The sequence below is a fragment of the Elgaria multicarinata genome, chromosome 15, assembly GCF_023053635.1.
Source record: "Elgaria multicarinata webbii isolate HBS135686 ecotype San Diego chromosome 15, rElgMul1.1.pri, whole genome shotgun sequence".
NCBI lineage: Eukaryota > Metazoa > Chordata > Lepidosauria > Squamata > Anguidae > Elgaria > Elgaria multicarinata.
In genome coordinates, this window is record NC_086185.1 from 11,873,690 (window position 1) to 11,888,153 (window position 14,464).

At 40.3% G+C, this 14,464-nt stretch overlaps 1 protein-coding gene across 2 annotated transcripts in view; it reads right to left on the bottom strand.

Annotated features, from left to right (window-relative positions):
• Positions 1-5,603: 5,603 nt before the first annotated feature.
• Positions 5,604-14,464, bottom strand: part of RPS6KA6 (ribosomal protein S6 kinase A6) — a 63,776-nt gene continuing 54,915 nt past the window's right edge. For both annotated transcript variants that reach the window (XM_063141639.1, XM_063141640.1), the window contains 7 exons: positions 14,251-14,340; positions 12,791-12,949; positions 10,999-11,160; positions 10,468-10,544; positions 10,108-10,225; positions 7,459-7,599; positions 5,604-7,207 (listed from right to left, as the gene is read on the bottom strand). In XM_063141639.1, the coding sequence (XP_062997709.1) occupies positions 7,082-7,207; positions 7,459-7,599; positions 10,108-10,225; positions 10,468-10,544; positions 10,999-11,160; positions 12,791-12,949; positions 14,251-14,340 (873 nt within the window). In that variant the 3' untranslated portion in view covers positions 5,604-7,081. The remainder of the gene's footprint in view (positions 7,208-7,458; positions 7,600-10,107; positions 10,226-10,467; positions 10,545-10,998; positions 11,161-12,790; positions 12,950-14,250; positions 14,341-14,464) is intronic.

Here is a 14,464-nt window from a genome sequence, read left to right on the forward strand (position 1 = left end):
GTAAACTAGTCAATGATCCGGTTCAGACACAGCATAACTCAGCTGAGAAATATACAAACCATATGCATACACACCCCAACCTTCCCTCTATGGCATGCCACAATTGAAGCCTTCCTCAGTTAATTAACCACAGTTAACTATTATGTTCAAAGACTGAGGCCTTAGCTAGACCTAAGGTTTATCCTGGGGTGGTCCCTGCCTGCTCCCGGGATATCCTGTGTGTCATTTACATAGACAGGGATGACCCCGGGATAAACCTTAGGTCTAGCTAAGGCCAGAGATTACAGTTTCAAGAATGGGAACAAATCAGGATGCGAAACCAGCTTAAAAAACCATTGCTGTGGATCCTGGCTTTCCCACTTTGGACGCAACAGTCAACTATGGTAGTCTTCAGTCACACCATGCGGACAGAGAAGGAGTGGCACGTGGTAACACAAGGCCCATACGTATCTTGGCTATGCAATGTCAAAACCAGACCACTCAGTGCAAGAATGCCAAAGTGCATGGAGAGTTGGAAGAATGCAGCATAAGCAAATGACCACCAAAACAAACATAAAACAAAACGAAAAAACCCCACGCCATAATTTGAACATTTCCATCCAGAAAGGAGATGGCGCTTCTGCTTCTTTCTTCAGCAACCGAACCAAACACACCCACCCACCCCAGCTTAATAAAACTTTCTGGAAAGGATGTACAAGATTTTGGGAGCGGGGAGAGGCTGCGGGATACATGCCTCATTAAAGGAACTGCCCATTTAAGAATTTAAAACTGCATTTACTTATATCTTCCCAAAGGAAAAAAAGAAAGGAAGATGGCTTTTGATTTTAGTTTAATAAGGTTTTATTACTCATCTATTAGTTTCAGGCTACTCAGTATCTCTATTTCCATCTTATTTTAATTAACATAAATAGTTAGTTTTATCTTTATCCCTTAACAATACTGCAGGGTGGGAGCAACTGTCCCTCAATCCACATAGGAGACGCGGATCTAAAAACTACTGGAAAGTTTTTCCGGTGTAAGCTTCACTGAAATAAAGAAGCACTGTGCAAGGATTCAGATGGATTCTCGCACAACTGCCATTCATTTCAGAGGGACCTGTGAGAAGACTTTCCTACAGCATCATAACCATAACCAGCCTGTAGTCACTTTCCGTAGTACCGAACACAGAAAGAGAGCATACCGTCAAGCCCAGACTGAATATAGATCTGTACAGGCACAACCACCGATTTTCACCAACAGGACTATTCTAAAGACAGGTAACATTGGTTTGCCTAAAAATGTACCTCCTATTGGATAGCATAATAAAAATAATCCCTGTAACTAACGCTAAAGTTAGGAGTGAACTTTTAAAGGAGGAATTTACAAAGTAGTTTTATTTAAATGCCCGCTTAAAAGAAATACATGCACAGTGCCCTTTTTTGGGTAGGACATATTCCACAAGTGCTTCAACATCAAAGATAGACGTCTTTTAAAGTACAATTTTGTTTATTCAAGACATCTCAAAACTTCTCAGGAGTTATTTCTCTTCATATGACACATTCTGAGGATGTGTGCACTCGCTAGATCACTTGCATTTGAGAGGTTTAAAAAACAAACTCAGTCGCTCATACAAAAGACTCGTTTCTGGTGTCCTAGTGCAGGGTGTGGGCAGAAAGTAGATCTCCAGATGTTTTGGGCTTCAACTCCAACGTTTCCTGACTACTGACTACTCCTATAAGTGTACAACTGTTTAACATTTAACATTTGGGAATATAAAACATAATGCACGCTTAAGAGCAATAATTTGGCCCCAAAGAAATAGTCACATTAAATAGCTAACGTACGTGGGTTTGCATAGGACTATGTTTTCTGGAAAGTGTTCAGTAAATTGGCATACTTGACAGGTTGTACGCGTAAGATCGTTCACATGGCTACCTACATTTTCAGGGAATTCCCCTCTCCTGCCCCCCAGCTAAAGCATTTTTGTAATAAATCAAGGAAGCCACATGCTAGAAGTTGCATCCACGCGATCTGATATCTGAACAAGTTTTCAAAGAGGCTCTTGCCTAAGAACAGCTTCCTGGACAAGCGGATCACCACGTCAATTGCAGCCAGCACTTTTTAAAATGCAGATTTCTGAGAAATGTCGGCCAGAGCTTGAGGGAGGGAGGGAACAGTTTTCAACAACCTACCTAATTCCTGACAGGTAGTTGAGCAAAGAGGACTTCAGAGACATCAAGAATATTATTGAGAAACTGTGTGGGGTCTTGTAATCATCCATCAAATTTGCCATAGCCATGATTCCCCCCCACCCAGGTGACGGAGTTAAAGCTTTGTGTTCATACACACATGCCATAGGTGGAAATTCTTTGCATTTGAACAACGTGCAATACTGCTTCGAGGTTCCACCTTTGCAACTGAGTATGAGCCTGCCAGTCTATCCTCAGCAGCGGTGCTCAACAGCCCTGCCCTTAACAATGGGCCCGCCAATTAACCATTGGTCAAAATTCCATATGAAGATTCTCAAGAAATAATATCTTTAGAGAAGCAACATTTAAGAAAAAAAAAACAATTATACAATTGGAAATAAAAGGACAAAACTCTAGAAGGGTAGTGGTGGAAACAAACCTACTTTCACAGTTATAAAATCAAGATCACTTTAACAGGGATTAGTTGATCCATAAAACTCTTTAACAAATTTCCCCCAATTAGAGCAAGTTCATATGAGTGCCTTGGAGTACACAAGGCCACTTCTGAACTTGCAACCAGGAGGTGGTGCAGTTTGTATGAAGTGACCTCACCACAAAGGACCCACACACACAGCGGTTGTGATTTCCGCAACGGCAGCAGCTCAAGGAAGGAGATGCTGTGATTGTGCATATCATGTCACCCATACACCCAGCTCCCTAATGGTGGTGATACACGGCATCTGCGCATGAGCACTTCCCAAGATACTTGGGTAGTGCCAATAAATAGTGTGAACCAGCCCCTGGTGTAGCAAAATGCACGCTGAAGGGTAAAGTGGTGATTCTAGACCACTTGAAAAGTAGAGACTATGGGAACCATGGAAGGCATGAGCAAGATTGTTCAGATTTATTAATGTAGGGTAACCAATGAGAATATTCTGAATGTTCTATTTCCTTTGTGCAGCCATCTTTAAAATTGCCTGTCAAGCGTTCGAAAAAGGCACTTCATACTTTAGGCATAAGAATGAAAGACGATTCACAGTATTATTCAAATCAGACCTATGTCCGTTCAGCACTGAACCCTGTTCTGTAAGCAGGCTAACCTAGATGCATAAGGAAATGAAAGATAAAACACATACACCGCTCCTGGTCACTCCTTCTCCTTATGACAGTGAAGATGAAGGGCAACATAACACAGTTAGATGGATGCCCTGATCATCCATCCTAGTTGACAGTTATGATCCTAACTTTCATTCATGTGCTCTCTGGAGAGGAATTTCCCCCCAAAGGGGATACCTTGTTCATTTGTTGCAACAAAAACACACACACAGAGAATAATGAGGAGTCTTGCTGTGCCTTAAAGACTAACAAATAGATTGTGGCAGAAGCTTGTGTGGGCTGGAAACTGCTCCATCAGGTGCAGGTCTCTGTTATATTTATTGTTGAAATGGTAAAAAAGTCAAAATGGCAATATTTAACTTTTCCATGAATGGAAGGCACTCTGTATCTTTTACCTGTTCCGCTATATCCCCCCACCCCCAAAGTGGAATTATCAGGATTATATGAAGATCACTAAAGTCAGAAGATGCACCGATTTATGATAACTGACTTAAGTAATACTTATTTCCATTAACTGTCTTTGCTCTGGCAAAGTAAGTTGCTATTAAACAGTGTCACTTTCGAATTGCCTACAACATGCTTATAACACCAGCAGAATTTGTTTTTTTAAAAAACCCACTTGTATCATGTACTCTTATTCTCCGGAACCAACACCAGCGTGAATACTGAAATAATCAACCCAAAGAGCCGGTTAGCCTTTGGATGGCTGTCATTTTTGTGGCACTATATACAATATCCAAGATCTTTTTTATTGTGGTAACCATCCGTAAGGGGTGGTATCCAACAGGGCACAACCTCTAACATAAATTATGTTGTTAGCATAAATTACTCTTGCACGATGCACCAGCTAAGGCTACAGATGTTGCACTAAAAGGGGTTTATGCTAGCACAACATAATTTTAAATTAGTGGTTGCACCCCGTTAGATACTGCCCTCTGTTGTTTGACATTGTGTAATCAAAATTACAAATGTGAACCATTTTGCCATGACCAAGCAAATCCATCTGTTATCCTGTTCTTCCAGTATTATTCGATGCATCAGTTTGCCTTGCACTTTCACATGGTCTTAGCTAATTAGTAATCATCAGCACATTTTGAAAGTTTAGTGTTCACATTCATACTGGTTAGAATGTCAGACTAGGACTAGAGAATCTCGAGTTCAAATACCATTCAACCACAAAGTCTGCTAGGTGACTTCATGCCAGACGATGCATGTAAACCAACTCTAGCTCAGAGTTGCTGAGTTTCACCCTCCAGTTAAAAAGAGCAGGTAATAGGTATTGTGAAAGATCCCTGCCTAAGACCCAGTCACAGTAGACAATACTGGTTTAGATGGTCAGAAAGCCTGATCTGGCACAAAGCAGCATTCCTATATGGATAAAGAGGAACATATACCATATATACTCTCTCTTGAGCTCCTTAAGAGGAGGGTGGGATTAAAAAAAAAAGTAAAATGACATTGGGATGGGGGGGGGAATGCAGTATATTTTCATATGCATTATGGTCAGAAGCTAGTTTATCATATAGTCCCAGCTTTCCTTTCTAGACATGTTGGACATACAACTCACATTGGCCATGCTGGCTTGGGAAAATGGGAGTTATAGTCCAATACATCTATAGGACTCCAGGTGGGGAAGGCTGGTATATTCCTTGAAATGATTTCATGAATGTATAAAATAAAATAATCCAGGATATTTAATAATACTCAAAATATCAGCAAGGTTTTTCCCTGCGTATTTCGTTGCATGTAATTCAACAAGCTCTCGCTCTCTCCCTGTGTGCATTAGTGGTTATTCCAAGAAATCAAAATCAAGTAGGTGATTATATACTTTCAACATGAAGTTTTTGATTAGCAATAATAATCCATCCTCGTAACAAAGTAACTAAGGAGCTAATATTGGTGTTTTTTCCTCTTTGGGTTCGAGGCTTATGCCATTGCAGATTCTGTAACAAAATATCAGGGAATTATTATGCCGCCTAGGCTAAAGCTTAATGATATGTGCTTCTTTTATAAAAATCACATCCTTCTGAGAAAACATACCAATTTGCAATTTACCCAGATCCAATATGAGTTAACTTAAGCATTTGCTCTAAATATTCCTAGGTCACATTCTAGACTGGCCTTCTCCTTATGAAGTACCACAGCAATTATCATCTGCTATGGCACATGAAGCTAGAAATGGCAGCAAGATTTTTCTCTCCCCCAGAACCCACTGAGACAAGTTTTGATCCAGCTTGGATCAGAAAAGTTCTAGAACACATTTCAAAGCTTAGATCCAGCAGTTATAGGAGGACTTAAAATAAGACATGGATATTAGCATTTACCTTTGAAATCTTTATAAAATGTCTGAAAAATGACATCATATAACTTTTTTTTTCTATAAAGTGTGAATAAATAAAGACCATTGTGAAATACGTTATGTGATAAAAACATCAGTATCTTACAATTCAGGGTGAATTAACTGCTACCCCAATATGAAAAAGCCCTGCCAAAATAGTAACCAAATCATGGAGGAAAGAGGGAAAAGCAATAACAGAGCACAGTGGATTACCAAGGTAGATTCACAAAACTGCCTGTATTAAGTAATACCAGTCTTTCAGTTCTCGCTTTTGAGGGCTTATATTCAGAATCTCAGTGCAGATACAGAACCTTTCTACACCCAAGGATTATCCCAGGAAAATGGAGGAATTGTCCCTGCCTGCTCCTGGGATCCCCTGTGTGCCATTTGCATGCACAGGGATGATCCCACGACAATCGCTGGAAAAAGGCAGGTGTAGAAACAGCCATAATATCAGCCCTTCTATGGTAAATGAAAAGGGTACAGCCCATGTTATGGAAATGGAACACACTTACTCCCTTATCACAGAAGGGTCATACTGTTGGAAGGGGCTTGTCTAGACCATCTCACAGCCCTAGGATATTCTATACCTAAATGTCTTATTCTATACCTAACGCATACACAACAGACACCTATTCACCCTTTTCCTGAAAACCTCCCATGATAGAGATGCCATATGTTAATATATATTTATATATCTATATATCAGGTTATTATCCTAATCACCACCACCACAACCATCACCACCACCATTCAACGGCCTTACATGAAAGCACACCCAGTCCTATAGTTCTAATGATGGCTTTCACACTATAATTCAAATGCAGGGTCATGGCTGATTCTCTTTGTACACTTTCTTCAACTGCTTGGCACCAGGCAGATCTAGGGCCTCCATTTTAGCACTCGTGCATTTTGCACTAGCATATCACTTTTGGTTGGCCTTGTCTTGTTGTACCAATGAGCTTAGGGTGAATGGAGTCCATTGGTAAAGTGACCCATTTACAAAACTAGAGCACATAAGTCGAATTTCTCTCTCTCTCTTTACAATAAGGCCAGATAGCAAAAATACTGAACACTGACTCTTTTTCTTTTTTTTTCAGTTTTCAATTTACAACTTCAGTGTCTATGGTCCCCTAAACCATTTCTTTATAAATTGGGCAAAAACTATACAGTATTTAAAAGTATTAACATAATGCAATAGGACTGCGTACAGAAACTCCTCATGATCACTGGGATGTACCCTGATGCTTTGCTTCTATGAACCACTGACACTTCCCACAAAACGTATTATGAATCCCCCTGAACCTCTGAACGTTTCTTTTCTTTTCTTTCTTCAACAGAATTCAAGTAGTGTAGGAGGGACATGTATATGCCTTTTAAATCACAGGCCAGGCAGATACAGAGCCACTTATTGGATTTTTTTTCCCTTGCTCCACTTTGGTGTAGTGCCCCAGTGGAACTATAAGTCTGTTGACGTTAGCTTTTTCATACTCCGCCGTTGAGCTAAGCTGGAAGCTGCGACAGGCTCCAACACAGGCTGAAATGTCTTGTTATTCAGTGCAGAATATGTGGCAGCCATGGCCCCCTGGAAAATAATGAAGTCAAAAGAAATAATCACATCCTCATTCCTCACCACCACCACCACATCTGGGCCATAGCTAGACCTAAGGTGTATCCCTCAATCATCCAGGGGTCAAATCTGTTCATCTAGGTGACACACAGGGGATCCAGTGCTCAGGCAGGGGTGAACCCTGGATGATCCCAGGACAAACCTTAGGTCTCGCTGTGGCCCTGATCTCCCACAGATATCGACAGAGCAGAAGATACTAGTTTTACCTTTACAAGATGTGGTGCATCCTGCCTGGTAAGCTGGTAATGTGGCAGCTGGTCCCTACAGGCTATCCATGAATGCTTAAGAACTTGTTCTGCAGTATATCGTTGGTGTGGATCTACATGTAGCATATGAGATAGCAAATCCTGGATTAAAATAAAACAAACAGAGCTCAATCTCAGCAGGGGAGTGGAGTGCTAAGGGTTGGAATAACTCTTCTGGTATCATCAGTCATACCCCATTTAAAGTGAACTTTTTTTGCTCAAGCTTTCAACATGGCTGGCATTCCAAAAAGGTAACAGCAGGCAATACAGAGATCAACTGAACCCAGCCAGCTTGTTTGCTCTGTTTGCATGAGGAGCAGAGGCTTCACCACTGACGTCAGTGGGAGACAAATATGTGCCTGTTAGGGGATGTGTGAACAGAGTTCTGCCGCTCTTTGGTGATGTGAATATGGAAGTGCAGTGAGCTTGATACCAGAATAATGGCAAGGAGTTTAGTGAGTTCCCACAGCTATGTCCGATACAGTGGCCTGAGGGCATACGGGCATACTTGTAGTTAACAAAGTAGGCCTCTCACACAATGTAATTTACAGCTTCACCTGTGAATAACCATGCAGCTGCTTGGCCTCTGCTGAATTCCTTTATGCCTCCAAGATAAGGAGGAGGGCTTTCTCCGCAGTGGAACGAGCTCCCCAGAGAGGTCCGCCTGGCACCTACACTGCATTCTTTTCGTCGCCAGCTGAAGGCTTTTTTATTTTCTCAGTATTTTAACACCTAAATTTAAACTCTGCTGTTTTTATTCTGTATTTTAATCCTATATCAATTTCTGCTGTGTGGTTTTATCCTGGTTGTGCTTTTTATATTGTATTTTGTATTCGGGTTTTTAGATTGTTGGATGTTTTATTATGTTCTTAATGGTTTTAATTTTTGTGAACAGCCCAGAGAGCTTCGGCTATTGGGCGGCATAAAAATGTAATAAATAAATAAATAAATAAATAAATGAATAAATGTTTTGCCCTGCCTCACTTAAAAGCTGAGAAACTCCCCCTCTCTTGCTGGATAGCTGGAGCCCTGTTCTCACAAGAAATCTCCCAGCCTGTGAACATGGGAGATAGTTATATAAGCTGGTGGTCTCGCTCCGGGGGGAAATGTGCACTGCTGGGCTGGAGGAATTTGTAGGTCTGTGAGACAATGCCCTGTGCACTGTGCGGACAGAAGCACAGTCAGCTATGACAGAAACCTCCTTCGATCAGCTGAAGGGACACGTGAGCTATCTTTGCATTTCTTTCTGCACCAATTTATTATCTGTGTAGACTCAATAAACTGTTTATTTGATGTATCCATGACTCCATTTCACTTTGGCAATCCTCGCATCTGGTCTGATCTGGTTTTGTGTAGATCCGGATCCCAGAATTAATACAGGAAGCCCATCGTGAAAGGCTGTATTGCAGCTCATGTGGGGCTTTGTATTTTGACCACAGGGCACTAAGTACACATTTTAGGAATGCAATAGATCAGGTTGAGAAATATATTTTGTACAAAGTATCCCCGTATTACCTTTGGCTATCATCCATAACCTACACTTCAGCTTGGTGCAAATGCGAGGTTCGCAATGTTCTAGTAGGACTAGTAGATTGGAAACAATACATCAGCACCAGGCTTTATTCATGTAAAGTCTCAACAGAGTTTCATAAATCTAGAGCAATTCTTCCAGAACTAATAAATTACACAGATTGTAGATTGCAGACGTTAATGGAGAGTTCTATATAATAGTAATATGTCCATTGTTTTGCATATATTTTATCCTATGCCTTTACTACAGGGATGCACAACCACGTGTTGCCGACTCAGGGGTTGCGCACACACACGCACATCCCAGGGATCCAGATACATATGATTCCTTGCTGCTAGCAGAGGTAGGGGAAGAGCAACTGGGAGGGAGCAACTGGGAGCAACCTCTGAGGGAGGGAATGGAGCAGCAGCGTTCAGAGGGCAGGAGCCATAGAGCCCTTTGAGTAGTAGGCAGAGTGGCAGCTTCCTTTTCAAGAGGTTGCTTGGAGGGAAAAATGGGTAGCGGAGGGAATAAAATCTGCAGGAACAAGATCAACAGTGGTAAGACTTGCCTTGCCACAACTACTATAGTTAATTGCTGGTGGCAACAAGAAATGGGAGAGATGGGGGGAAGCAGGTAAAAGCTTAGGAGGATGCATGTGGACTCTGGGTTGTTCACCTCTGTATAATACGGATTTCTGTGCCATTTTAAAATCATTTTACTATCAAGTGCCAGAGGGATACAACAGGATAATCAAATGTGGCCACGATTTACGTAATTAGCTATATAAGTAGAAATGTAAAGAGATATACATATCTGCAAGCGGAGTTCTAAAATAACGACCTGCATGCTTTTTATTACCTCTGGTAAACGTTCTTTGGAAGCACATGTTGGAGAGCCTAAAATGATGTGTTAGGTACCGCTTTCAAGATTAAAAAAAAAAAAATAACTTTGAAATGTTTAAATAAAGTGCTTTAAAATTATTTGTGAGTTTTCTGTAGTTTGCACACTTTAAATTATTAAGCTCTGCCAAAAATGTTATTTTGTTATGCTTACACAGTTGCTCTATCTCATAATTACAGTATTAAACTCATTTACACCTTTGCTGCATCTGAAACAGTATCCCAGTTGCCTCCGCTTAAAGAAAAATTTCCGCTGCCAATTCGTAACAGGATTTCCTCAGGGGTATCATTGGGACCATTGGCAAAAGGCGTATACCTGGGTTTCAACACAAAAGAAAAAGAGTACAATAAATTGTCTTCTATTGCATTCATCTTACACCAGTGTGGCTTTTCCAACACATCAACCTCTTTGATCATTTAAAGAAAGACCATCAGAGCCTATTCACTACGATTAAAAACTGCTGAATTTCATACAGGATTATAAATGCTGTGCCACAGCTCTGAAGATAAGCAACATTCAGTATTATGATTAAATGAGGAGGAAAGAAACAAACATACCCAGCCAACATGGTATAAAGCAGGACACCCAAGCTCCAGATATCACAAGCAGCATCATAACCCTGTCTCATGAGAACCTACAAAATAGATAAGAACACAGGCTACATCTTACTGTCTGAAAGAATTATCAGTGGAAAACCACAAGTAAAAAAGGCCTTAGAGGAAATCCAAAAAAATTTACATGTTTGTTTCAACATGTTAAGAGCATATTTTATCCTCAACAGTTTTCATAATGCTTTACTAACTGTCTTGAGTTAAAAGAACAGTTGTCAACAAATGTGGTAAATAAGTTATCAGCTAAGATATAAGAAAAGAAGATAACATAATAATTTATTTTTTATGCTCACCACTCCAGAATCTATTTTAGATATGGAGCGGTATATAAATATTGTAAATAAAATAGATAAACAATTCATCCTATCCCATCCCCCCACCCCCGGTTAGAAGACAAAGATATGTTACAAGGGCAAAGAGATTTTACAACGTAACTACTTGGAGATGCTGCAAAAATGTGCGCTAAAATGTACATACCTCTGGTGCTACAAAGTTGGCAGTGTAGCAAGGGGTTAAGAGTAGCCCATTCTCCCCCCGAAGTTGTTTTGCAAAGCCAAAATCACAAATCCTGATGGAGTCAGCATTATTAGAGTCATCCATATATAAAATATTACTGGGTTTAAGGTCTCGATGTACTACCTTAAAAAACACACACAAACACACACACAAGACATCAAATGTTTATACTGAAATATGGAAAAGGAAAAAAAAGCAGCATCTGCTATCATGCATGGGTTTGTTTTTCAAATGACAGCCCAGATAGATGCGACAGTCAGGAGTGCCTACTATGAGCTTCGGCTGATACGCCAGCTGCGCCCCTTCCTAGAGTTAGAAGACCTAAAGACAGTAGTCTGGTAACTGGTAACTTCAAGGCTTGACTTCTGCAATGCACTCTACATAGGGCTACCTGTGTGCCTAATCCGGAAACCAACTACTAGTAGTTCAAAATATGGCAGCCAGGCTGGTCACCGGTACACCTAGGGGTGACCACATTACACCAGTTTTAAAATCTCTTCACTGGCTGCCGATTAGTTTCCGGGCGAAGTATAAAGTGTTGGTATCACCTTTAAAGCCCTACATGGTTTGGGTCCGGGCTACCTGTGGGATCGCCTTCTCCCGTACAATCCGCCCCACACACTCAGTTCCTCTGGGAAGAATTTACTCCAGCCAACAAAAACAAGACTGACAACTATTACCCAGAGGACTTTTTCTTCTGCCACTCCCAGTTTATGGAATGACCTGCCGGGAGAGATTCGTCAATTTAACAGTCTTCCGGAATTTAAGAAAGCCATAAAGACTGATCTCTTCCGGCAAGCCTACCCAGTTGAATTTTAAGATGCCTTTTTAAGAATGTGCTGTTTTTAATAATGTATTATTTTTTAATGTTTTAATTAATTATATGTATTTTATGGTGTTTGTATTTGTGTTGTACCCTGCCTCGATCCAGAGGGAGAGGCGGGTAACAAATACAACATCAACATCATCATCATCATCATCATTATTATTATTATTATTATCTTTTTTTTAAAGAGTACTTGAGACACAGGAGCAGAATAATATGCATATGGACACAGTATGGGTGATTTAATTTTTTGAGTCAATTTACAATTCAAGTCCAATCTAAGTATTATAACCAGATTACTAATTAAGCTTATTCAACTGCAGTAAAAAAATAAAAACCTTCTGAATTGATGTTCTCAATTCTTTCGCAACACTAGGTTCAGATGACTAACAAATAAAGATATATCGTTGGGCTTATGTGTTTCAAAGTAACATTTCTGTTGCATATAACTCTTATTCCGTTAGTTATCTGACTAAACTTTTAAAATGCAATATCCTACAGAGCCTTGGTTATTATACAGCAGATGTGGGCAACACATGGCCTGCCCAAGCCATTTTTGTGGGCCCTGCCACAAACCCACCCCGCCAATTGACGGCAGCAAAAAAGCCACAATTTTCTTTTAAAGAAGTCACACAAGGAGCATGTGTCTGGGAAGCAGAATTGCACTCTTGAAGACCTCCCAGAAATCAATTCTGCTCCCTGAATGCCTTGTTTTAAAGGGAAATTGTGCTCTCCTTCCCACTGCCTTTTGGTGGCAGTGGGAAGGAGGGCAGCCCTGGGTCCCACAGAAGTTGCCCACCCCTGCTATACAGAGTATTACCGGATTGAACTTATTTTTTAAAAAACCCAGCATGCCTCCTAGGAATTAACGTTTAGGAATGTAATTATTACACAACATGGGAAGTTATTTGGACGTGCTCAACTTACTCCTTGACAATGAAGGTAGTCAACTGTTTTAGTGATGGTATACAATACAGCACTTGCTTCCCGTTCTGAGAAATACTTTTGTCGGAGAATACGATCCAGCAGCTCACCTCCCTTCATCAGTTCTGTGACAAGGTAGATATATTTACCATCATCGTACACCTGTAGAAGTTTAATACAGTTGAGAAACAAGTATTCCAAGGAATTTGTACAAGGTATATAAATCACATAGTCCATCTGGATACACACTAAAGAGGCAGGAACTGTGGGTGTAACTTGCTGTTCTCAACCCTCATTTAGGAGCATTCCTATGTCCATTTTAACGAAGTTTAGAAATTGTCACTTGCAACATTGAACCAAGGGATGTAGAGCCAAGGGATGGGCATTCATGTGAGGGAAGCAGTGCTACAACTCAATGACCTACACCCTAAACCTAGCCTTCAAGTCAAGATGCTTATCTGTACTTTGCATATGCAGAGTTATCTTGAAGTCATTTCAGACATGGTGATAAGCAGGGAAAACAGGAAATGCAAGTCAGTGTTTGTTTCCTATCACAAGCCAAATGGTTCCCATGGTGGATTCAAATGTACATTTATCATGTCCATACCATTTCCTTTCATTGCATATGTGAGTCCTTACAACTGATTGAAAACCAGGCATCAATTAAGGCCGGGAAACATACTATCAAGAAATAAATGAATTTATTTTTACAAAAATATTTCTTGGTCGCCTTTCAGGGCAGGAAGCCTCCCAGCGTGGTGTACAACAATAAAACCCATTGTAAAAACTGATGTAGTAAGAAAAACAAACAACAACAGCAAGCAGACATTCTAAAAAACAAACAAACATCAGTTTGATACAAAAACAGGCATCAATTAATGCCAGGCGCCAGGAACATACTAACAAGAAATTTATTTATTTAAAATAATTCTTGGCCACCGTTCATGGGCAAAAACCCCTCCCAAAGCAGTGTACAACAGTAAAACTCATAATAATAACTGATGCAGCAGGAAAAACAGTAATAACAGCAACAGCATCAAACGTTCTAAAAACATCAACAAACAGCAGCGTGAACCAAAACCTATAATGCACAATTGCAGCTACGACACACTCCGAAGATGAGCTTACATGACAAGAAAGATGAGCTTACACTGCTTACTCAGGTAGCGTTGCTGCACAGATTTCTGCCTGCATTTGTATATCTGTGATTGTTGACCTAAGCAAAGAGGTGTAGTCTTTGCCATTGCAAGGCTACATGGGTAGCTGAAGACACATCACAGCAATGGGTTATGATGATGACTTTTTAATGAGGTACACTGAAATAATGAATATTTTTCTGACAGTTATTTAAAAGGTTGCCTTTTCCATATTCTATTGGAGAGGGAACCACAGGACATTGTTACACTGCATCAATGTTTGCAGACCAGACAGATACTATTTCAGAAACCAACTAGAATACATACATCTTTTAAAGTAATAATGTTAGGGTGCTGTCCATAGCGCATCAAAATCTCAATTTCTTCAGAGGGATCTCTTTTACTTTTGTCAATTATCTGGAAATATCAAATGGCATGAAAAGGTTATACAATATTAAATTCAACACTGTAGGAAGAGGCAATAATGAAATCAAATTAGGCTTGTCATTAAAGTCCAACCCCCACCCCCCAAAAAACTTAC